This window comes from Aythya ferina (genome assembly GCF_964211825.1).
Source record: "Aythya ferina genome assembly, contig: HAP1_SCAFFOLD_1197, whole genome shotgun sequence".
Taxonomy (NCBI): Eukaryota; Metazoa; Chordata; class Aves; order Anseriformes; family Anatidae; genus Aythya; species Aythya ferina.
Window position 1 is genome coordinate 1 of NW_028180808.1, and position 22,521 is coordinate 22,521.

The 22,521-nt window shown below is 63.7% G+C and overlaps 1 protein-coding gene across 1 annotated transcript; it reads left to right on the forward strand.

The window, feature by feature from the left end:
* Positions 1–125: 125 nt before the first annotated feature.
* Positions 126–20,058, forward strand: LOC311429472 (cyclin-dependent kinase 16-like; the record flags this gene model as incomplete). The annotated part of the gene is given in 15 exon segments (XM_084540547.1): positions 126–242; positions 977–1,033; positions 3,647–3,761; positions 6,257–6,351; positions 7,650–7,712; positions 9,634–9,757; positions 11,991–12,111; positions 14,128–14,162; positions 14,165–14,224; positions 15,707–15,812; positions 16,773–16,815; positions 17,555–17,645; positions 18,361–18,438; positions 19,221–19,269; positions 19,806–20,058. Coding segments are annotated over 15 exon segments (1,392 nt in total), but the record flags the coding sequence as incomplete, so codon positions are not given.
* Positions 20,059–22,521: the final 2,463 nt, after the last annotated feature.

Here is a 22,521-nt window from a genome sequence, read left to right on the forward strand (position 1 = left end):
TTTATTTTGGGGGTCCTGAGGGCCCGTTGTCACCCCCTGTGTCCCTGGGGGGGTCTCTGGGTTTTATTTTTTTTTTGGGGGGGGGTCCCTGGGGGCTGACCCCCCCCCCCTTTCCCCCCCCCCCCCCCCAGGACATCAACAAGCGCCTGTCGCTGCCGGCCGACATCCGCCTGCCCGAGGGCTGCCTGGAGCGCCTGGTGCTGCCCAGCCCCCTCAGCCGCCGCCTGCGCCGCGTCTCCCTGGTGCGTCCCAGTACAAACCAGTACAAACCAGTACAAACCAGTATAAACTAGTATAAACCAGTACGGGCCCCTAGGAGCAACTGGTAGCGCCCCCCAAGCCTCGTGGTGCGCCCCAGTCCTGTCCAGTGGTGATCTTTCTGCCACCACCCGGAGCTCATTTCTTTGCTGTGTCCCAGTATAAACCAGTACAAACCAGTACAAACCAGTATAAACCAGTACGGGCCCCTAGGAGCAACTGGCAGCGCCCCCCAGGCCTCATGGTGCGCCCCAGTCCTGTCCAGCGGTGGTCCCTGTGCCACCACCCAGAGCTCATTTGTTTGCTGTGTCCCAGTATAAACCAGTACAAACCAGTAGAAACCAGTACAAACCAGTAGAAACCAGTATAAACCAGTATAGGCCCCTAGGAGCAACCGGCAGCGCCCCCCGGGCCTCGCGGTGCGCCCCAGTCCTGTCCAGCGGTGGTCCCTCTGCCTCCACCTGCTCATTTGTTTGCTGTGTCCCAGTATAAACCAGTACAAACCAGTATAAACCAGTACAAACCAGTATGGGCCAGTACAGACCAGTATGGCCCAGTACAAACCAGTATGGCCCAGTAGGGGCAGGCAGTGCCCCCTTGGGGGTCTCCCAGTGCCCCCCAGCATCCCCCCGGCGCCTCCCAGTACGGACCAGTCCAGACCAGTAGAGCACGGTGCCCCCTCCCAGTGCTCCCAGTAACTGTCCCCATCCCCCCCCAGTCGGAGATCGGCTTCGGGAAGCTGGAGACCTACGTCAAACTGGACAAACTGGGAGAGGTGAGGGCCCCGCCGCGCCCCCCACGGCCCCCGTGTCCCCACGGTGTCCCCCTCGTGCCCCCCCGTGTCCCCCCCGTGTCCCCCTGTGCCCCCCCATGTCCCCCCATGCCCCCCACATGTCCCCCTGTGCCCCCCCATGCCCCGCCGTGCCCCCCCATGTCCCCATGTGCCCCCCCATGTCCCCCAATGTCCCCACATGCCCCCCATGCCCCCCCATATCCCCCCATGTCCGTGTGCCCCCCCATGCCCCCCCATGCCCCCTCATGCCCCCAGATGCCCCCCCATGTCCCCTTGTGCCCCCCCATGACCCCCGTGTCCCCCCATGTCCCCCCATACCCCCCTGTGCCCCCCCATGTCCCCACATGCCCCCCATGCCCCCATGTGTCCCCACATGCCCCCCCATGTCCCCGTGTCCCCCCCATTATCCCCCCATGCCCCCCCATGTCCCCCCATACCCCCCATGCCCCCCGTGTCCCCTTGTGCCCCCCCATGACCCCCGTGTCCCCCCATGTCCCCCCATGTCCCCCTGTGCCCCCCCATGTCCCCACATGCCCCCCATGCCCCCTCATGCCCCCCATGTCCCCTTGTACCCCCTCATACCCCCCCATGCCCCCTCATGCCCCCCATGTCCCCCCATGTCCCCACATCCCCCCCCGTGTCCCCCCATGCCCCCCCCATGTCCCCTCAATCCCCAAAGTCCCCTCGTGCCCCCACATGCCCCCACTTGTCCCCTCGTGCTCCCTCGTACCCCCCCATGTCCCCCTTGTGCCCCCCCGTGTCCCCCCATGCCCCCCATGCCCCCCCATGTCCCCTTGTGCCCCCCCATGACCCCTGTGTCCCCACATGCCCCCCCGTGCCCCCCCATGTCCCCCCATACCCCCCCGTGCCCCCCCATGTCCCCCCGTGCCCCCACATGCCCCACGTCCCCCCCCATGTCCCCTCATGTCCCCTCATGCCCCCACGTGCCCCCCCCATGTCCCCTTGTGCCCCCCCATGCCCCACGTGTCCCCTCGTGCCCCCCCATGACCCCTTGTGCCCCCCACATGTCCCCCTGTGCCCCCCCATGTCCCCATGTCCCCTCATGCCCCCCCCGTGCCCCCACATGCCCCGTGTCCCCACATGCCCCCCCATGACCCCCTGTGCCCCCCCATGTCCCCTCATGCCCCCCGTGCCCCCCCATGTCCCCTCGAGCCCCCCCATGTCCCCCCATGTCCCCCTGTGCCCCCTCATGCCCCCCCATATCCCCACGTGTCCCCCCATGTCCCCCCATGTCCCCTCAAGCCCCCAATGTCCCCCTGTGCCCCCCCATGTCCCCACGTGCCCCCACATGCCCCCTGTGTCCCCACGTACCCCCCATGTCCCCACATGCCCCCCCATGCCCCCCCATGTCCCCTTGTGCCCCCCCATGTCCCCTCATGCCCCCCCGTGCCCCCACATGCCCCCTGTGTCCCCATGTACCCCCCCATGTCCCCACATGCCCCCTGTGCCCCCACATGTCCCCATGTCCCCCCCCGTGCCCCCCCTTGTCCCCACGTGTCCCCTTGTGCCCCCCCATGTCCCCTTGTGCCCCCCCATGACCCCCGTGTCCCCCCATGTCCCCCCATACCCCCCTGTGCCCCCCCATGTCCCCACGTGCCCCCTCAAGCCCCCCCATGTCCCCTCATGCCCCCCATGTCCCCTTGTGCCCCCACATGCCCCACGTGCCCCCATGTACCCCCCCCATGTCCCCCCGTGCCCCCCCATGTCCCCACGCACCCCCTTGTACCCCCCCCATGTCCCCATGTGTCCCCACGTGTCCCCCCATGCCCCCCCATACCCCCCATGTCCCCACATGCCCCCCCTTGTCCCCACGTGTCCCCTTGTGCCCCCCCATGCCCCCCCGTGCCCCCCACATGTCCCCCTGTGCCCCCCCATGTCCCCCCATGCCCCCCATACCCCCCATGACCCCTGTGTCCCCCCATGTCCCCCAATGTCCCCACATGCCCCCCATGCCCCCCCATGCCCCGCCGTGCCCCCCCCATGTCCCCATGTGCCCCCCCATGTCCCCTCATGCCCCCACATGCCCCCTGTGTCCCCATGTACCCCCCATGCCCCCCCATGTCCCCTTGTGCCCCCCCATGTCCCCCCATGCCCCCCATACCCCCCATGACCCCTGTGTCCCCCCATGTCCCCCAATGTCCCCACATGCTCCCCCATGTCCCTGTGTCCCCCCATTATCCCCCCATGCCCCCCCATGTCCCCCCATACCCCCCATGTCCCCATGTGTCCCCCCATGCCCCCCCATGTCCCCTTGTGCCCCCCCTTGTCCCCTCATGCCCCCCCATGCCCCCTGTGCCCCCACGTGCCCCCATGTACCCCCCCATGCCCCCACATGTCCCCCCATGCCCCCCATGTCCCCACGTGCCCCCCGTGCCCCCCCATGCCCCCCCATGCCCCCCGTGCCCCCCCCTTGTCCCCACGTGTCCCCTTGTGCCCCCCCATGTCCCCATGTACCCCCCCCATGTCCCCACATGCCCCCCCATGTCCCCTTGTACCCCCTCATACCCCCCCATGCCCCCACATGCCCCCCATGTCCCCTCGTGTCCCCACGTGTCCCCCCCCCCGTGTCCCCAGGGCACGTACGCCACGGTGTACAAGGGGCGCAGCAAGCTGACCGAGAACCTGGTGGCGCTGAAGGAAATCCGCCTGGAGCACGAGGAGGGCGCCCCCTGCACCGCCATCCGCGAGGGTGCGTGCACCACGGCTTTGCACGAGGGCTTGCACGAGGGTTTGCACGAGGGCCGGGGCTTCGCACGAGGGTTTACACCCGGGTTGGGGGCTCCTGGGGGGCTTTGCACGAGGGGTGGGGGCTCCCAGGGGGCTTTGCACGAGGGTTGGGGCTTTGCACGAGGGTTTTCACGAGGGTTGGGGCTTTGCACGAGGATTTGCACCAGGGCGGGGGCTTTGCACGAGGCTTTACACCAGGGTTGGAGGCTCCTGAGAGGCTTTGCACGAGGGGTGGGGCCTCCTGAGGGGCTTTGCACAAGGGGTGGGGCTTTGCACGAGGATTTGCACCAGGGTTGGGGCTTTGCACGAGGATTTGCACCAGGGTTGGAGGTTCCTGAGAGGATTTGCACGAGGGCCGGGGCTTCGCACGAGGCTTTACACCAGGGTTGGGGGCTCCTGAGGGGCTTTGCACGAGGGGTGGGGGCTCCCAGGGGGCTTTGCACGAGGGCTGGGGCTTTGCACGAGGATTTGCACAAGGGCCGGGGCTTCGCACGAGGCTTTACACCCGGGTTGGGGGCTCCTGAGGGGCTTTGCACAAGGGCTGGGGCTTTGCACGAGGATTTGCACAAGGGTTGGGGCCTTGCACGAGGGCTGGGGGCAGCCACAAGCATTGACACAAGGGCTGGAGGCTCCTGAGAGGCTTTGCACAAGGGCTGGAGTTTTGCACGAGGATTTGCACCAGGGCTGGGGCTTCCCATGAGGCTTTACACCAGGGTTGGGGGCTCCTGAGGGGCTTTGCACAAGGATTTGCACAAGGGCTGGGGCTTTGCACCGGGGCTGGGGGCTCGTGTGAGGCTTTGCACGAGGACTGGGGCTTTGCACAAGGCTTTGCACGAGGGCTGGGGGTGGCCACAAGCATTGGCACGAGGGCTGGAGGCTCCTGAGAGGCTTTGCACAAGGGCTGGAGTTTTGCACGAGGATTTGCACCAGGGCTGGGGCTTCCCATGAGGCTTTACACCAGGGTTGGGGGCTCCTGAGGGGCTTTGCACAAGGATTTGCACAAGGGCTGGGGCTTTGCACCGGGGCTGGGGGCTCATGTGAGGCTTTGCACGAGGGCTGGGGCTTTGCACAAGGCTTTGCACGAGGGCCAGGGACTGCCACAAGCATTTACACAAGGGTTGGGGGCTCCTGAGAGGCTTTGCACGAGGGCTGGGGGCTCCTGAGGGGCTTTGCACGAGGGCTGGGGCTTTGCACGAGGGTTTTCACGAGGGTTGGGGCTTTGCACAAGGATTTGCACCAGGGTTGGGGGCTCCTGAGGGGCTTTGCACGAGGGCAGGGGCTTTGCACGAGGGTTTTCACGAGGGTTGGGGCTTTGCACGAGGCTTTGCACCAGGGTTGGGGGCTCCTGAGAGGGCTGGGGGCTCCTGAGGGGCTTTGCACGAGGGCTGGGGCTTTGCACGAGGATTTGCACGAGGGTTGGGGGCTCCTGAGAGGCTTTGCACGAAGGGTGGGGGCTCTGCACGAGGCTTTGCACAAGGGCTGGGGCTTCGCACAAGGATTTGCACAAGGGTTGGGGCTTTGCACAAGGATTTGCACGAGGATTGGGGATTTGCACGAGGGTTGGGGCTTTGCACGAGGGCTGGGGGTGGCCACAAGCATTGGCACAAGGGCTGGGGGCTCCTGAGGGGCTTTGCACGAGGGGTGGGGCTCGTGTGAGGCTTTGCACGAGGACTGGGGCTTTGCACAAGGCTTTGCACGAGGGCTGGGGGTGGCCACAAGCATTGGCACGAGGGCTGGAGGCTCCTGAGAGGCTTTGCAGAAGGGTTGGGGCTTTGCACGAGGATTTGCACAAGGGTTGGGGCTTTGCACGAGGATTTGTACGAGGGTTGGGGGCTCCTGAGAGGCTTTGCACGAGGGGTGGGGGCTCCTGAGGGGCTTTGCACGAGGGCTGGGGCTTTGCATGAGGATTTGCACAAGGATTGGGGCTTTGCACGAGGATTTGCACAAGGGCTGGAGGTTCCTGAGAGGATTTGCACGAGGGCCGGGGCTTTGCACGAGGGTTTTCACGAGGGTTGGGGCTTTGTACGAGGATTTGCACGAGGGCTGGGGCTTCGCACAAGGCTTTACACCAGGGTTGGGGGCTCCTGAGAGGCTTTGCACGAGGGCTGGGGGCTCCTGAGGGGCTTTGCACGAGGGCTGGGGGCTCGTGTGAGGCTTTGCACGAGGACTGGGGCTTTGCACAAGGCTTTGCACGAGGGCCAGGGGCTGCCATGAGCATTTACACAAGGGTTGGGGGGCTCCCGAGAGGCTTTGCACGAGGGCTGGGGGCTCCCAGGGGGCTTTGCACGAGGGCTGGGGACTCCCACAAAGATTTTCACGAGGGCTGGGGCTTTGCACGAGGGCCAGAGGCTGCCATGAGCATTTACACAAGGGCTGGGGGCTCCCGAGAGGTTTTGCACGAGGGCTGGGGCTTTGCACGAGGCTTTGCACGAGTGCCAGCCACGCGTGTCCCCGCAGTGTCGCTGCTGAAGGACCTGAAGCACGCCAACGTGGTGACGCTGCACGACATCATCCACACCCAGAGCTGCCTCACCCTCGTCTTCGAGTACCTGGTGAGCACCCCAAAAACCCCAAAGCACCCCAAATCCACCCCCGGGACCCCAAAATCCTACCTGGGGACCTCAAAATCCCCCCAGGGACCCCAAAATCCTTCCTGGGGACCTCAAAACCCCCCCCCAGGGACCTCAAAATCCACCCCAAAAAAAACAAAATCCTACCTGGGGACCCCAAAATCCTCCCCAGGGACCCCAAAATCCTACCTGGGGACCCCCAAATCCCTCCCAGGGACCTCAAAATCCCCCCCAGGGACCCCAGAATCCCCCCCAGGGACCCCAAAATCCTCCCCCAGGGACTCCAAATCCACCCCCGGGACCCCAAAATCCCCCCCAGAGACCCCAAAATCCTACCTGGGGACCCCAGAATCCCCCCCAGGGACCCCAAATCCACCCCGGGGACCCCAAAATCCCCCCCAGAGACCCCAAAATCCTACCTGGGGACCCCAGAATCCCCCCCAGGGACCCCAAATCCACCCCAGGGACCCCAAAAGCCCACCCAGGGACCTCAAAATCCCCCCCGGGGACCTCAAAATCCACCCCAAAAACCCCAAAATCCTACCTGGGGACCCCCAAATCCCTCCCAGGGACCCCAAAATCCCCCCCAGAGACCCCAAAATCCTACCTGGGGACCCCAGAATCCCCCCCAGAGACTCCAAAATCCCCCCAGGGACCTCAAAATCTCCCCAGGGACCCCAAAATCTCCCCAGGGTCCCCAAAATCCCCCCCAGGGACCTCAAAATCTCACCTGGGGACCCCAGAATCCCCCCCAGGAACCCCAAATCCACCCCGGGGACCCCAAAATCCTTCCTGGGGACCTCAAAATCCCCCCCAGGGACCCCAAAATCCTACCTGGAGACCCCAGAATCCCCCCCAGGGACCCCAAAGTCCCCCCAGGGACCCCAAAATCCTACTTGGGGACCCCAAAATCCCCCCCAGGCACCCCAGAATCCCCTCAGGGACCCCAAAATCCCCCCCAGGGACCCCAAAATCCTACCTGGAGACCCTAAAATCCCCTCCCAGAGACCCCCAAATCCCCCCAGAGATCCCAGAGCCACCCCGAGACTCCCCCAAATCCCTGCAGGAACCCCCAAATCCCCCCCCAGGACCCCAAATTCCTCCCCAGGACCCCAAATCCCCCCCAAGACTCCCCCAAATCCCCCCAGGACCCCCAAATCCCCCCCAGAGCTGCCCCAAATCCCCCCAGGTCTCCCCCAACCCCCCCCCAGATTTCCCCCAAACCTCCCCGCCCCCTCCTGACCCCCCTTTTTTTGGGGGACCCCCCCCCCCAATTTCAGGACCGGGACCTGAAGCAGTACCTGGATGACTGCGGCAGCATCATCAACATGCACAACGTCAAGGTGCGTGCAAGGGGCGTGCAAGGGGCGTGCAAGGGGCGTGCAAGGAGCCTGGGGGCATGTGAAGAGTGTGCAAGGGGGTCATGGGTGTGCAAAAGGGGTCGTGGGTGTGCAAAGGGGTCCAGGGGTGTGCAATGAGTGTGCAAGGGGGTTGTGGGTGTGCAAGGGGGTTGTGGGTGTGCAAGGGGGTCGTAGGTGTGCAAGGGGTCCAGGGGTGTGGAAAGGGTGTGCAAAGGGTGTGCAAGGGGTCGTGGGTGTGCAAGGGGTCCAGAGGTGTGCAAGGGGTCCAGGGGTGTGCAAGGATTGTGCAAGGGGGTCGTGGGTGTGCAAGGGGGTCGGGGGTGTGCAAAAGGGGTCGTGGGAGTGCAAGGGGGTCGTGGGAGTGCAAGGGGTCCAGGGGTGTGCAAGGGGTCCAGAGGTGTGCAAGGAGTGTGCAAGGGGGTCGTGGGTGTGCAAGGGGGTCGTAGGTGTGCAAGGGGGTCGTGGGAGTGCAAGGGGCTCAGGGGTGTGCAAGGAGTGTGCCAAGGGGTTGTGGGTGTGCAAGGGGGTCGTAGGTGTGCAAGGGGGTCATGGGTGTGCAAGGGGTCCAGGGGTGTGCAAGGAGTGTGCAAGGGGGTCGTAGGTGTGCAAGTGGTGCAGGGGTGTGCAAGGGGCTCAGGGGTGTGCAAGGAGTGTGCCAAGGGGTTGTGGGTGTGCAAGGGAGTCGTGGGTGTGCAAAGGGGTTGTGGGAGTGCAAGGGGCTCAGGGGTGTGCAATGAGTGTGCAAGGGGGTCGTAGGTGTGCAAGGAGCTCATGGGTGTGCAAAAGGGGTTGTGGGTGTGCAAAGGGTGTGCAAGGCGTTGTGGGTGTGCAAGGGGTCCAGAGGTGTGCAAGGGATCCAGGGGTGTGCAAGGATTGTGCAAGGGGGTTGTGGGTGTGCAAGGGGTGTGCAAAGGGGTCGTGGGAGTGCAAGGGGTCGTGGGGTGTGCAAAGGGTGTGCAAGGGGGTCATGGGTGTGCAAGGGGGTTGTGGGTGTGCAAGAGGTCTAGGAGTGTGCAAGGGGGTCCTGAGTGTGCAAGGAGCGTGTAAGGGGATCATAAGTGTGCAAGGGGATCTTGGGTGTGCAAGAGGTCCAGGGGCGTGCAAGGGGTGTGCAAGAGGGCTGTGAGTGTGCAAGGGGAGCATGGGTGTGCAAAGGGTCCAGGGGTGCAGAAAGGGTGTGCAAAGGGGACTGGGGTGTGCAAGGGGTGTGCAAGGGGATCATAGGTGTGCAAGGGGTGTGCAAGGGGGGTGTGAGTGTGCAAGGGGGCCAAGTGTGCAAGGTGTGTGCACAAGGCACTGGGGTGCTCCCAGATATTTCTGCACCTGCAAGGGGGCTGTGAGTGTGCAAGGGGGGAGTGAGTGTGCAAGGGGAGTGTGGGTGTGCAAGGGGTCCAGGGGTGCAGAAAGGGTGTGCAAAGGGGTCGGGGGTGTGCAAGGGTATTGTAGGTGTGCAAGGGGTGTGCAAGGGGGGGGTGTGAGTGTGCAAGGGGCGCGTGAGTGTGCAAGGGGGGTGTGGGTGTGCAAGGGGGGTGTGAGTGTGCAAGGGGGGGTGCGAGTGTGCAATGGGTCCGGGGGTGCAGAAAGGGTGTGCAAGGGGGGGTGCGAGTGTGCAAGGGGATCATAGGTGTGCAAGGGGTGTGCAAGGGGGGTGTGAGTGTGCAAGGGGGGGTGTGAGTGTGCAAGGGGGCGTGTGAGCGTGCAAGAGGGGTGCGAGCGTGCAAGGGGGGGTGCGAGTGTGCACAGGGATCAAGCATCCGAGGCAACCCACGGGGGTGACCCCTGGGGGGGGGGGGGCTCAGGGCGTACGAGGGGCCCCCGGGCGTGCGAGGGGCGTGCGAGGGGCGTGCAAAGGGGCGTGCAAAGTGCGCGTGCAAGGTGTTTTTTGGGGGGGGGGGGGGGGCAGCTGTTCCTGTTCCAGCTGCTGCGGGGCCTGGCCTTCTGCCACCGCCACAAGGTGCTGCACCGCGACCTCAAGCCCCAGAACCTCCTGCTCAGCCGCCGCGGGGAGCTGAAGCTGGCGGATTTCGGTGAGGGGGGGGGGAAATAAGGGGATGGGGGGGGACAAAAAGGGGCTGGGGGGGGACAAAAAGGGGATGGGGGGGGGAAAAAGGGGATGGGGGGGGGAAAAAGGGGATGGGGGGGGGGAAAAGGGGATGGGGGGGAAAAAAGGGGATGGGGGGGGACAAAAAGGGGATGGGGGGGGACAAAAAGGGGCTGGGGGGGGAAAAAAAGGGGCTGGGGGGGGACAAAAAGGGGCTGGGGGGGGACAAAAAGGGGATGGGGGGGGGGAAAAAGGGGATGGGGGGACAGAAAAAGGGGATTCGGGACCCAAAAATGGGGTGTGGGGGGCAAAAAAAGGGGATTTGGGACCCAAAAAGGGTCGGGGGGGGGGGGGAAAAGGGGATGGGGGGGGACAAAAAGGGGATGGGGGGGGAAAAAGGGGATGGGGGGGGACAAAAAGGGGCTGGGGGGGGCAAAAAGGGGCTGGGAGGGGGGAAAAAAGGGGCTGGGGGGGAACAAAAAGGGGCTTGGGGGGCAAAAAAAGGGGATTCGGGACCCAAAAATGGGGTGTGAGGGCCAAAAAAGGGGCTGGGGGGGCAAAAAAAGGACCTGGGGGGGGACAAAAAGGGGCTGGGGGGGGGAAAAAAGGGGATGGGGGGGGCAAAGTTATCCTTAGGGAACCCAAAAAGGGGCTGGGGGGGTACAAAAAGGGGCTGGGGGGGGGGAAAAAGGGGATTTGGGACCCAAAAAGGGGCTGGGGGAGGCGAAAAAGGGGATGGGGGGGCACAAAAAGGAGCTGGGGGGTGTAAAAAGGGGCTGGGGGGGAAAAAAGGGGGATGGGGGGGGGGAAAAAGGGATGGGGGGGGGAAAAAAGGGGCTGGGGGGCAAGAAAAAGGGGCTGGGGGGGCAAAAAAAGGGGATTCGGGACCCAAAAATGGGGTGTGAGGGCCAAAAAAGGGGCTGGGGGGGCCAAAAAAGGGGCTGGGGGGGCAAAAAAAGGACCTGGGGGGGGACAAAAAGGAGCTGGGGGGGGAAAAAGGGGATGGGGGGGCACAAAAAGGGGCTGGGGGGGAAAAAAGGGCTGGGGGGGGCAAAAAAGGGGGTTTGGGGGCAAAAAGGGGATTCAGGACCCAAAAATGGGGTGTGGGGGCACCAAAGTTACCCTTAGGGACCCAAAAAGGGGCTGGGGGGCACAAAAAGGGGCTGGGAGAGCAAAAAGGGGCATGGGGGGGGTAAAAAGGGGCAGGGGAGCACCAAAAAGGGGCTTTGGGACACAAAACGGGTCTTAGGGACCCAAAAGTAGCCCTTAGGGACCCCAAAAAGGGGCTTGGGGACCCAAAAACGGCCCTTGGGGACAACAAAAAGTGCATTTGGGACCTCAGAAATGGCCTTTGGGACCCCAAAAAACGCCTTGGAAACCCCAAAAAACCCTCCCAGAGACCCCCAGGACTCCTTGAGGACCCCAATTCCCCCCTAGGACCCCTTTGGGGACCCCAATTCCCCCCCCAGGACCCCTTTAGGGCCCCCCCCACCCCATATTTCCCCCCTTTCCCCCCCCAGGACCCCTTAGGGGACCCCAACTCCCCCCCCCAGCCCCCCCAGGACCCCTTGAGGACCCCAATTCCCCCCCCAGGACCCCTTTGGGGACCCCAATTCCCCCCCCAGGACCCCTTTGGGGACCCCATTTCCCTCCCCAGGCTCCTCTCAAAGACCCCAGTCCCCCCCAGCACCCCTTTGGGGACCCCAATTCCCCCCCAGGACCCCTTTAGGGACCCCCCCAGCCTCATATTTCCCCCCCTTTCCCCCCCCAGGACCCCTTTGGAGACCCCAATTCCCTCCCCAGCCCCCCCTATTACCCCTTTGGGGCCCCCAATTCCCCCCCCAGGACCCCTTTGGGGACCCCAATTCCCCCCCCAGGACCCCCTCAAAGACCCCAGTCCCCCCAGGACCCCTTAGGGGACCCCAATACCCCCCCAGGACCCCTTTAGGGCCCCCCCCAGCCCCATATTTCCCCCCCGGGACCCCTTTGGGGACCCCAATTCCCCCCCGAGGCCCCCCTCAAAGACCCCAGGACCCCTTTGGGGACCCCAATTCCCCCCCCAGCCCCCCCAGGACCCCTTTGGGGACCCCAATTCCCCCCCCAGCCCCCCCAGGACCCCTTTGGAGACTCCAATTCCCCCCCGAGGCCCCCCTCAAAGACCCCAGTCCCCCCCAGGACCCCTTTGAGGACCCCCCCTGACCCCCCCGGACCCCCCCCAGGGCTGGCGCGGGCCAAGTCGATCCCCACCAAGACGTACTCCAACGAGGTGGTGACGCTCTGGTACCGGCCCCCCGACATCCTGCTGGGCTCCACCGAGTACTCCACGCAGATCGACATGTGGTGAGCGCCTCGCACGAGGGCCTTGCACGAGGGCCTTGCACGAGGGCTGGGGGGGCTCACGAGGGTGATATCGGGGCTTTGTACCAGGCTGGGGGGCTCCTAGGGGGATCTGGGGCTCTTGTATGGGCATTGTGGTGTCATTTAGGGAGTCTCTTGCACGAGGGTCTTGCACAAGAGCCTTGCACGAGGGCTGGGGGGGCTCACGAGGGTGATATCGGGGCTTTGTACCAGGCTGGGGGGCTCCTAGGGGGATCTGGGGCTCTTGTATGGGCATTGTGGTGTCATTTAGTGAGTCTCTTGCACAAGAGCCTTGCACGAGGGCCTTGCACGAGGGCTGGGGGGATCACACGAGGGCTGGGGGGGGTGTGCACGAGGGTGATATCGGGGCTTTGCACCAGCCTGGGGGGCTCCTAAGGGATCTGGGGCTCTTATATGGCCATTATGGTGTGATTTGGGGAGTCTCTTGCACGAGGGCTTTGCACGAGGGCTTGCACGAGGGCTGGGGGGGCTCACAAGGGTGATATTGGGGCTTTGCACCAGGCTGGGGGGCTCCTAGGGGGATCTGGGGCTCTTGTATGGCCATTATGATGCTATTTTGGGAGTTCCTTGCACGAGGGCCTTGCACGAGGGCCTTGCACGAGGGCTGGGGGGGGCGCACGAGGGTGATATCGCGGCTTTGCACCAGCCTGGGGGGCTTCTAGGGGAATCTGGGGCTCTTGTATGGGCATTGTGGTGTCATTTAGGGAGTCTCTTGCACGAGGGTCTTGCACGAGGGCCTTGCACGAGGGCTGGGGGGGGCTCACGAGGGTGATATCGGGGCTTTGCACCAGCCTAGGGGGCTCCCAGGGGGATCTGGGGCTCTTGTATGGCCATTGTGGTGTGATTTGGGGAGTCTCTTGCACGAGGGTCTTGCACAAGAGCCTTGCACGAGGACCAGGAGCCTCGCACGAGGATGGGACTGGGGCTTTGCACCAGCCTGGGGGGCTTGCACGGGGATCTGGGGCTCTTGTATGGCCATTATGGTGTGATCTGGGGAGTCTCTTGCACAAGGGTTTGCACGAGGGCCTTGCACGAGGGCTGGGGGGGCGCACGAGGGTGATATCGGGGCTTTGCACCAGCCTGGGGGGCTTCCAAGGGGAACTGGGGCTCATATATGGCCATTATGGTGTGATTTGGGGAGTCTCTTGCACGAGGGCTTTGCACGAGGGCTTGCACAAGGGCTCGGGGGATCACACGAGGGCTGGGGGGGGTGTGCACGAGGGTGATATTGGGGCTTTGCACCAGCCTGGGGGGCTCCTAGGGGGATCTGGGGCTCTTATATGACTGTTATGGTGTGATTTGGGGAGTCTCTTGCACGAGGGCTTTGCACGAGGGCCTTGCACGAGGGCTGGGGGAGCTCATGAGGGTGATATCGGGGCTTTGCACCAGCCTGGGGGGCTTCCAAGGGGAACTGGGGCTCATATATGGCCATTATGGTGTGATTTGGGGAGTCTCTTGCACGAGGGCCTTGCACGAGGGCCTTGCACGAGGGCTGGGGGGGGCTCACAAGGGTGGTATTGGGGCTTTGCACCAGCTCAGGGGGCTTGCACGGGGAACTGGGGCTCTTGTATGGCCATTACGGTGCTATTTTGGGAGTTCCTTGCACAAGGTCTTGCACAAGAGCCTTGCACGAGGCCTTGCACAAGGGCTGGGGGGGCTCACGAGGGTGATATTGGGGCTTCACACCAACTAATGAGGCTTGCACGGGGATCTGGGGCTCTTATATGGCCGTTATGGTGTGATTTGGGGAGTCTCTTGCACGAGGGTCTTGCACAAGAGCCTTGCACGAGGACTGGGAGCCTCGCACGAGGATGGGATCGGGGCTTCGCACCAGCTCGGGGGGCTCGCACGGGGATCGGGGGCTCTTGCACGGTCACCGGGGGGTCTGGGGGGGTCGGGGGGGGGATCTCTCGCACGAGGGCCTCGCACGAGGGCCTTGCACGAGGGCCTTGCACGAGGGCCTTGCACGCTCGGCAGGGGCGTGGGCTGCATCTTCTCGGAGATGGTGACGGGGGGCCGCTGTTCCCCGGCGCCACCGTGGAGGAGCAGCTGCACTTCATCTTCCGCCTGCTGGGTACGGGGCTTTTTGGGGCAAATCCGGGCGGTTTAGGGTAAATCGGGGGGTCTGGGGGGAAAAGAGGGGGTTTGGGGGGAAACCAGGGGGTTTGGGGGGAAATGAGGGGGTTTTGGGCAAATCCAGGGGGGTGGAAGGAGATGGAGAGGGTTGGGGGAAATAAAGGGGTTTGGGGGAAATAAAGGGGATTTTGGTTAAGTTTGGGGGTTTGGGGGTAAATTTGGGGGTTTGGGGGGAAATTTGGGGGTTTGGGGGAAATGAGGGGGTTTGGGGGGAAATGAGGGGGTTTGGGGCAAATCCAGGGGGGGTGGAAGGAGATGGAGGGGGTTGGGGGGAAATAAAGGGGTTTGGGGGAAATAAAGGGGATTTGGGGTAAATTTGGGGGTTTGGGGTAAATTTGGGGGTTTGGGGGGAAATTTGGGGGTTTGGGGGGAAATTTGGGGGTTTGGGGGGAAATGAAGGGGTTTGGGGGGAAATGAAGGGGTTTGGGGCAAATCTGGGGGGTTGGAGGGAGATGGAGGGGGTTGGGGAGAAATAAAGGGGATTTGGGTTAAATTTGGGGGTTTGGGGGGAAATTTGGTAGTTTGGGGGGAAATTTGGGGGTTTAGGGGAAATCCGGGGAGTGTGGGGTTAGATGAAGGGTTTTGGGGTTAAATGAAGGGGATTAGGTTAAATTAAGGGGTTTGGGGTTAAATTAAGGGAGTTGGGGTTAAAGTATGGGTTTTGGGGCAAATTTGGGGAGTGTGGGGTTAATTTAAGGGGGTTGGGGGAAATCCGGGCAATTTGGGGGAAATCTGGGGAGTTTGGGGTTAAATTCAAGGGTTTGGGGTAAATTAGGGGTTGGGGGGGGGAATCCAGGAGGTTTGGGGTTAAATCACAGACTTTTGGGGTAAATCAAGGGATTTGGGGGCAAAGAAAAGGTTTTAGGGTTAAATAAAGGGATTTGGGGCAATTTGATGGGGGCTGGGAGCAAATAAAAGGGTTTGGGGGTGCAATGAAGGGGTTTTGGGGGGAAATGGAAGGATTTGGGGTGAAATGAGAGGATTTGGGGTGAAATGAAGGGGTTTTGGGGTGAAATGGAAGGATTTGGGGTGAATTGGAAGGATTTTGGGGTGAAATGAAGGGGTTTTGGGGTGAAATTGAAGGATTTGGGGTGAAATGAAGGGGTTTTGGGGTGAAATTGAAGGATTTGGGGTGAAATGAAGGGGTTTTGGGGTGAAATGAAAGGATTTGGGGTGAAATGGAAGGATTTGGGGTGAAATGAAAGGATTTGGGGGTGAAAAGAAAGGATTTTGGGGTGAAATGGAAGGATTTTGGGGCAGATCGAAGCCTTTTGGGGTCAAACAAAGCGGCTTTGGGGAGCCTGGGGGGGTTGCTGGCGGGTTTTTGGGGGCAATCGGGGGGATTTTGGGGGCGATCGGGGGGATTTTGGGGGCGATCGGGGGGATTTTGGGGGCGGGGACCCCACTGGTGCCCCCCCAGGGACCCCGACGGAGGAGACGTGGCCGGGGATCGGGGCCAACGCCGAGTTCCGGGCACACAAATACCCCGCCTACCCCCCCGAGGGGCTGCGGCACCACGCCCCACGGTGAGACCCCCGGGGACCCCCCCGGACCCCCAAGTGACCCCCCCAGACCCCCAAGTGACCCCCAAATGTCCCCACCGGGCCCCCAAGCTGTTCCCCGACCCCCAAGTGCCCCCCCCAGACCCCCAAGTGACCCCCAAGTGCCCCCCCCCAGACCCCCAAGTGACCCCTGAGTAGCCCCCATACCCCTAAGTACCCCCAAGTGCCCCCCAAGTGCCCCCCCAGACCCCCAAGTGACCCCCCCGGACCCCCAAGTGCCCCCCCCGACCCCCAAGTGACCCCCAGTGAGACCCCCAAGTGACCCCCCGACCCCCAAGTGCCCCCCCTGACCCCCAAGTGCCCCCCCGACCCTCAAATAGCCCCTCCAGACCCCCAAGTGAACCCCCAGACCCCCAAGTGACCCCCCCGACCCCCAAATGCCCCACGGTGAGACCCTCAAGTGCCCCCCCGGACCCCCAAGTGACCCCCCCAGACCCCCAAGTGACCCCCCCGGACCCCCAAGTGACCCCCCGACCCCCAAATGCCCCCCAAGTGCCCCCCCAGACCCCTAAGTGCCCCCCCCCGACCCTCAAATAACCCCCCCAGACCCCCAAGTGCCCCCCCGACCCCCAAGAGCCCTTCGTTGCCCCCCAAGTGCCCCCCCAGACCCCCAAGTGACCCCCCCGACCCCCATATGCCCCCCAAGTGCCCCCACCAGGCCCCCAAATGCCCCCCCCCCTGACCCCCAAGTGCCCCCCCCAGACCCCCAACTGCCCCCCAAGTACCCCCCAGACCCCCAATTGCCCCCCCAGACCCCCAAGTTCCCCCCCCAGGCCCCCAAATACCCCCCCCCAGGTCCCTAAGTGCCCCCCCCAGACCCCCAAGTGCCCCCCCCAGACCCTCAGGTGCCCCCCAAGTGCCCCCCCCATCCCCTCCCCCCCCCCCAAAATGCTGACCCCCCCCTCCCCTCCCCTCCCCCCCCAGGCTGGACCACGACGGCGCCGACCTCCTGGGGAAGCTGCTGCAGGTGAGGGGGCGGGGCCTGAGCAAACCCCGCCCACTAACCCCAGACCACGCCCCCTTTGCCTCAAGCCCCTCCCCTTCTGCCACAAGCCACGCCCCCTTCACCCTAGACCCCGCCCCCAGCTCCACCCCTCTCCCTCCCCATTAGTGGCTGCGTGCTCTGAGGCCACGCCCCTTTTCCTGAGGTGGGCGTGGCCTCCGCCCTCCGTGTGGGCGGAGCTTCCACCAAACCCCTCCCAGTGGGCGGAGCCTCCCTTAGGCCCCGCCCCCTTTTCCCCACTATGGTGGTGGGAGGGGATTGGAGGGAGAAGGGGGCACGCCCACCGAAGGGGCGTGGCCTGATGTGGCCCCGCCCAACCACCCCAGACTCCTCCCCCTACCTCAAGCCCCTCCCATTCTGCCACAAGCCCCGCCCCCTTCACTCTAGACCCCACCCCCAGCCCCACCCCTCTCCCTATTAGTGGCTGCATGCTCTTAGGCCACTCCCCTTTCCCTAATGTGGGCGTGGCCTCCACCCTCAGTGTGGGCGGAGCTTCCCCCGAACCCCTCCCAGTGGGCGGAGCCTCCTTTAGGCCCCGCCCCCTTACCCAACCACGGGGGCGGCGCACGGGGCTGGGACGGGTGGGAGGGGCCTGGAGGGAGGAGGGGCCCCGCCCACCACGTGGAGCCCCGCCCACCGAAAGGGGGCGTGGCCCGGCGTGGCCCCGCCCCCTCGGTGGGCGTGTCCTGATGGGCGGGGTCAGTTCGAGGGGCGGCGCCGGGTGCCGGCGGCGGAGGCGATGGGGCACCCCTTCTTCGCCTGCCTGGGGCCCCGCGTCACCACCCTGCCCGACAGTGAGTGGGCGGGGCCTGGAGGGGGCGGGGCCTAAAGGGGGAGGGGCCTGAGGGGGCGGGGAGAAAGTGGGAGGGGCCTGAGGGGGGAGGGCGGGGGCTGAAAGGGAATGGGGGGGGAAGGGAGGGGTGGCGTGGTGGGGAGGGGGTGGGGCTTTGTGGGCGGGGCTTGAGGGGAGGGGCGGGGCTTGATGGGCGGGGCCTGAGGGAGGGGGAGGGGCCTAAGGGAGGGGAGGGGCATAAGGGGGAGGGGCCTGGAGGGAGGGGCGGGGCCTGAATGGGGAGGGAGAGGAGGGGAGGGGCTGGGGGAGGGGCCGGGTGGGCGGGGCTTGAGGGAGTGGGCGTGGCCTACTGGAGGGGAGGGGCATAAGGGGGAGGAGCCTTGGGTGGTGGGCGGGGTCTAAGTGAAGTGGGCGGGGTCTGAGCGGGAAGGGAGGGGACCTTGGGATGGGGGTGGGGCGTGGTGGGGGGCGGGGCTTTTGGGGCGGGGCTTTTAGGGGGAGGGGCCTTTAGGGGGCGTGGCCTTTAGGGGCGGGGCTTCGCTGTGGGAGGAGTTTGGGGGTGGGAGGGAGGAGGGGGAAGGAAGGGGGTGGGGCTTGTTGGGGCGGGGTTTGGAGGGGTGGAGCTCGAAAGTGGGCGTGGCCAGAGAGGGTGGGGCTCGTGGGCGTGGCCTCGGGCGAGGCCCCGCCCCCCTGAGGTGAGGCCCCGCCCCCCGCAGCCACCTCCATCTTCGCGCTGAAGGAGATCCAGCTGCAGAAGGAGACGGGGCTGCGCTCCGCCTCCCTGCCCGACCCCGGTGAGCCCCAAAATCCCGGGAATTCACCCCAAAAATCCACCCCCCCCCCCCCGAGTCCTCTCCCCCCGGATCAGGGGAACCCCCTCCCAAATCTGGGAACTCCCCCGAAATGTCAGAAACTGCCCCAAAACCCAGGTCCCCCAGAGCCTGAGGAAGACCCAAAATCCCGGGAATGTGCCCCAAAATTTGGGGTTCCCCCCAAAATCTGGGGTTTTCCCCAAAAAAATAGATAAATCCCCCAAAAAATAGATAAACCCCCCAAAAAACAGGGGGACCCCTCGAAAAACCAGGGGACCCCCCCCTAAATCAAGGGAAACCCCAAAATCAAGGGAGCATCACCCAAAATGTGAAGAATTCACCCCAAAATCTGAAGAAGTCGCCTAAAATCTAGAGAATCACCCCAAAATTCAGAGACCGCCCCCCCAAAATCCCCAAAATCCAATGAAACGGCCCCAAAATCAATCCCCCCCCCAAAAAAAAAATATGAGAGCCCCAAAAATGTAGGATTCGCCCCAAATTTCGGGGTACTCCCACCTTAAAACCGAGGCAATTTCCCAAAATCTGAGGAATCCACCCCAAAAATCTGGGGGTGCACCCCAAAATTTACCAATTCCCCCCCCCACAAATCCCAGGTCTCCCCCAAACTCCCAGGACCCCTCCAGTTTGTAGGACCCCCCCCTCACTTTTTTGGGCCCCCCCTCCCCTTTTTGGGACCCCCCCTCACTTTCGGGGACCCCCCCAATTTTGGGACCCCCCCCGACCCCCCCCCCATTTCTCCCCAGGTGCCACCGCGTTTCGGGGTGCTGGACACGGAGTTCTGACGCCTGGCAGGTAGGGACCCCCCCCCCCCCCCCAAAAAAAAAATTGGGGACCCCCCCCCAAAAATTGGGACCCCCCCAAAAAAAATGGGGACCCCAAAAAATTGGGGACACCCCCAAAAAATGGGGACACCCCCCAAGAAAATGGGGACCCCCAAAAAACGGGGACCCCCCCCAAAAAATATGGGGACCCCCCAAAAATATGGGGACCCCCCAAAATAATAGGGACACCCCCAAAAATATGAGGATCCCCCCCAAAAAAATGGGGACCCCCCAAAATAATAGGGACACCCCCAAAAATATGGGGACCCCCCAAAAAAATGGGGACCCCCCCAAAATAATAGGGACACCCCCAAAATAATGCCCCCCCCCCAAATAATAGGGACACCCCCAAAAAAAGGAGGGGGGGTCCCCAAAAATATGGGATACCCCCCCCAAAAAAAACTCCCATAATTGGGGTTTTCCTCCCCAAAAAAGGGGGGGTTCAGTTGGGGGGGGGGGGGGAGGATAATTTTGGGGGCCCCCCTTAACCCTTTCCTCTCCCCACAGCCCCCGGATGCTGCTGCGACCCCCCGAGCCGCCCCCCAAAATTTGGGGGGGGGGGGTGAGGGGGGGGGGGCCTGAACTGTTCCTGCTGCCCCCCCCCCCCCCCCAAAAAAAAATCTGCCCCTCCCCCCCCACGAGACGCTGCTGGACTGGAGGGGGGGAGGGGGGGGGGGCGCGGGACCCCCGATTTTTGGGGGAAATTTCCCCGGTTTTGGGGTTCACCCCCCCCCCCCCGATTTAGTTTATTTTTTCAAGGCAATACAGAGTCTATAGGGGCCCCTCCCCCGAGGGGGCGGGGCTTAGAGGGGGGCGGGGCTTAGAGGGGGCGGGGCTACGTGTCTTCCGGGGGTGGGCGGGGCCTCGGCCCCCTTCTGGGGCGTTCGGGGGGGTGGGGGAGTGGCTGTGCCCTTCCTCCGGGCTTACTCCGAGGTTACTCACTCGTTACTCCGAGGTTACTCCGAGGTTACTCGGGGCTCCCTCGGTCCCGGGGGGGCCCTGGGTGAGTGGTTCCCCCCTCCCTCGCTTGCTCCTGAGGCTGTGGCTACTCTGTGGCCTTACTCTGGGTTTACTCCCCCTTTACACCGAGGAGCTGAGGCCGTGCTGTGGGGCTGCCTCTGCCCTACTCCAGCCTTACTTCAGCACTACGCTGTCCCTGCTCCCTCCTAACTCCCGCGTTACCCAGCTCCTCCTTACTCCGTGGTTACTCAGCTCCTGCTCCAGGGTTACTCCACCACTACTCAGCCACGGGTCAGGGTCTGCCCCCCTAATCCAGGGTTATTTATGGGGGGGGGGGGCCTTACACTGGGCTTACTCGGCCCTTACTTTTGGCATATTTGGTACTTTTATCACTACACGTACCTTACTCCAGGGTTACTCGTGGGTGTCATTACACTGGGCTAACTCAGCCCTTCGTTTGGGGTTATTTGGTACTTTTATCACTACTTGGACCTTACTCCAGGGTTACTCAGCCCTCTCTCCACCCGCTTCCTTTGCCTTTACTCAGCTCCCATGTCCTCACTACTCAGCCTTTCCTCTGAGGTTATGCGCTCGCTCCCTGCTCCTTTGTAGCTGCTCCGACTTTACTCAGCCCGTGCTATTTAAGGCTTTACTCCCCCCGTTGCCCCTTCCTCAGGCACTACTCCAGCGTTACACACATCTCAGCCTGCCTCTCTTTACTCAGAGGCTACTCAGCCCTTACTGACAGGTTACTTATGGGCTCTCAACACTCCACACCGGTAACTGGGCTCCTGTGGAGGCTCCTCAGTGGTTTACTCAGAGGGGACGTGGGCCTTGCTCCACACTTACTCACTGTTTAGTTGACCTTCTTAAAGGCCCTTTGGCTCCCCTTGTGCTACTCAAGGCTTACTCAGAGGTTTCTCAGCCCCTGCAGTGCCTTTACTCAGAGGTTTCTTGGGTTCCGCTCTGTTTGTTTCTTCCTTGCTGCACTTTCAGTTCCTTACTCGAAGGTTACTCAGCCAACTTCCGCTGCTCGCTGTGGCACTACTCATCGTTTCCTCAGAGGTGTCTCCGCCCCTAGGGTTGGGCCAGAACCTGAGGGGAGGGGCGGGGGGGGGGTCACCTCTGTTACTCCAAGGGTGCTCAGTCCTTACTACAGGCCGTGACTGGGGCAGGTGTGACACTGTTAGCCAGTTACTACAGGTCACGGCAGATACACAGAGGTTGCTCAGCCCTTACTCTGAGGCCATGTAAGCGTTACTCCCACGCCAGCCGTTGCTCCAAAGTTACTCAGCCCTTCCTCAGAGCCCCCCACACTGCTGCTGGGCGGGCTCCACTACTCTGAGGCTACTCCAAGCCTACTCCCACTTTACTCAGAAGTTACACACCTTTACTCTGGCGCTTCACCGCGCCCCACGGTTACTCCCACTTCACCCTGCGCCCGAACACCCCTTACTCCGAGGTCTCACCTTGCCCCAGGCTACTCCTGCTTTACTCCGAGGTTACTCCGAGGTTACTCCGACTTTACTCCGAGGTTACTCGCACCTCCCCCGCGCCCAGCATCGCTCAGGATCGGCCCCTTCGCCCCTCCCGCCCCCCCCCCCCCCCCCCCCCGCCCCCTATACGCACCGGGTGTAAATATGTACATAAGGGTCGGGTCTTTTTTTTATATGGGGGGGGGGGGAGGAGGAGGAGCTCGGCCCCGCCCCCACGGCCCCTATAGGGGGGGGGGGGCCGGGAGCTGCACGCGGCCCCTATAGGGTCTATAGGGGGCCGGGGGGGTCTTATAGGAGCTGGGGGGGGTCCTATAGGGCCAGGGGGTCCTATAGGGACCAGGGGGGTTCCTATAGGGCCAGGGGGGTCCTATAGGGCCTGGGGGGCTCCTATAGGGCCGGGGGGTTCTATAGGGACCAGGGGGGTCCTATATAGGGCCTGGGGGGCGCTATAGGGGCCGGGGGGTCCTATAGGGCCGGGGGGGTCCTATAGGGACCGGGAGGGTCCTATAGGGCCTGGGGGGTCCTATAGGGACCAGGGGGTTCTATAGGGGCCTGGGGGGTCCTATAGGGCCTGAGGGGTTCTATAGGGACCAGGGGGGTCCTATAGGGGCCTGGGGGGATCCTATAGGGCCTGAGGGGTTCTATAGGGACCAGGGGGGTCCTATAGGGCCTGGGGGGCGCTATAGGGCCGGGGGGTCCTATAGGGCCGGGGGGGTCCTATAGGGACCGGGAGGGTCCTATAGGGCCTGGGGGGTCCTATAGGGACC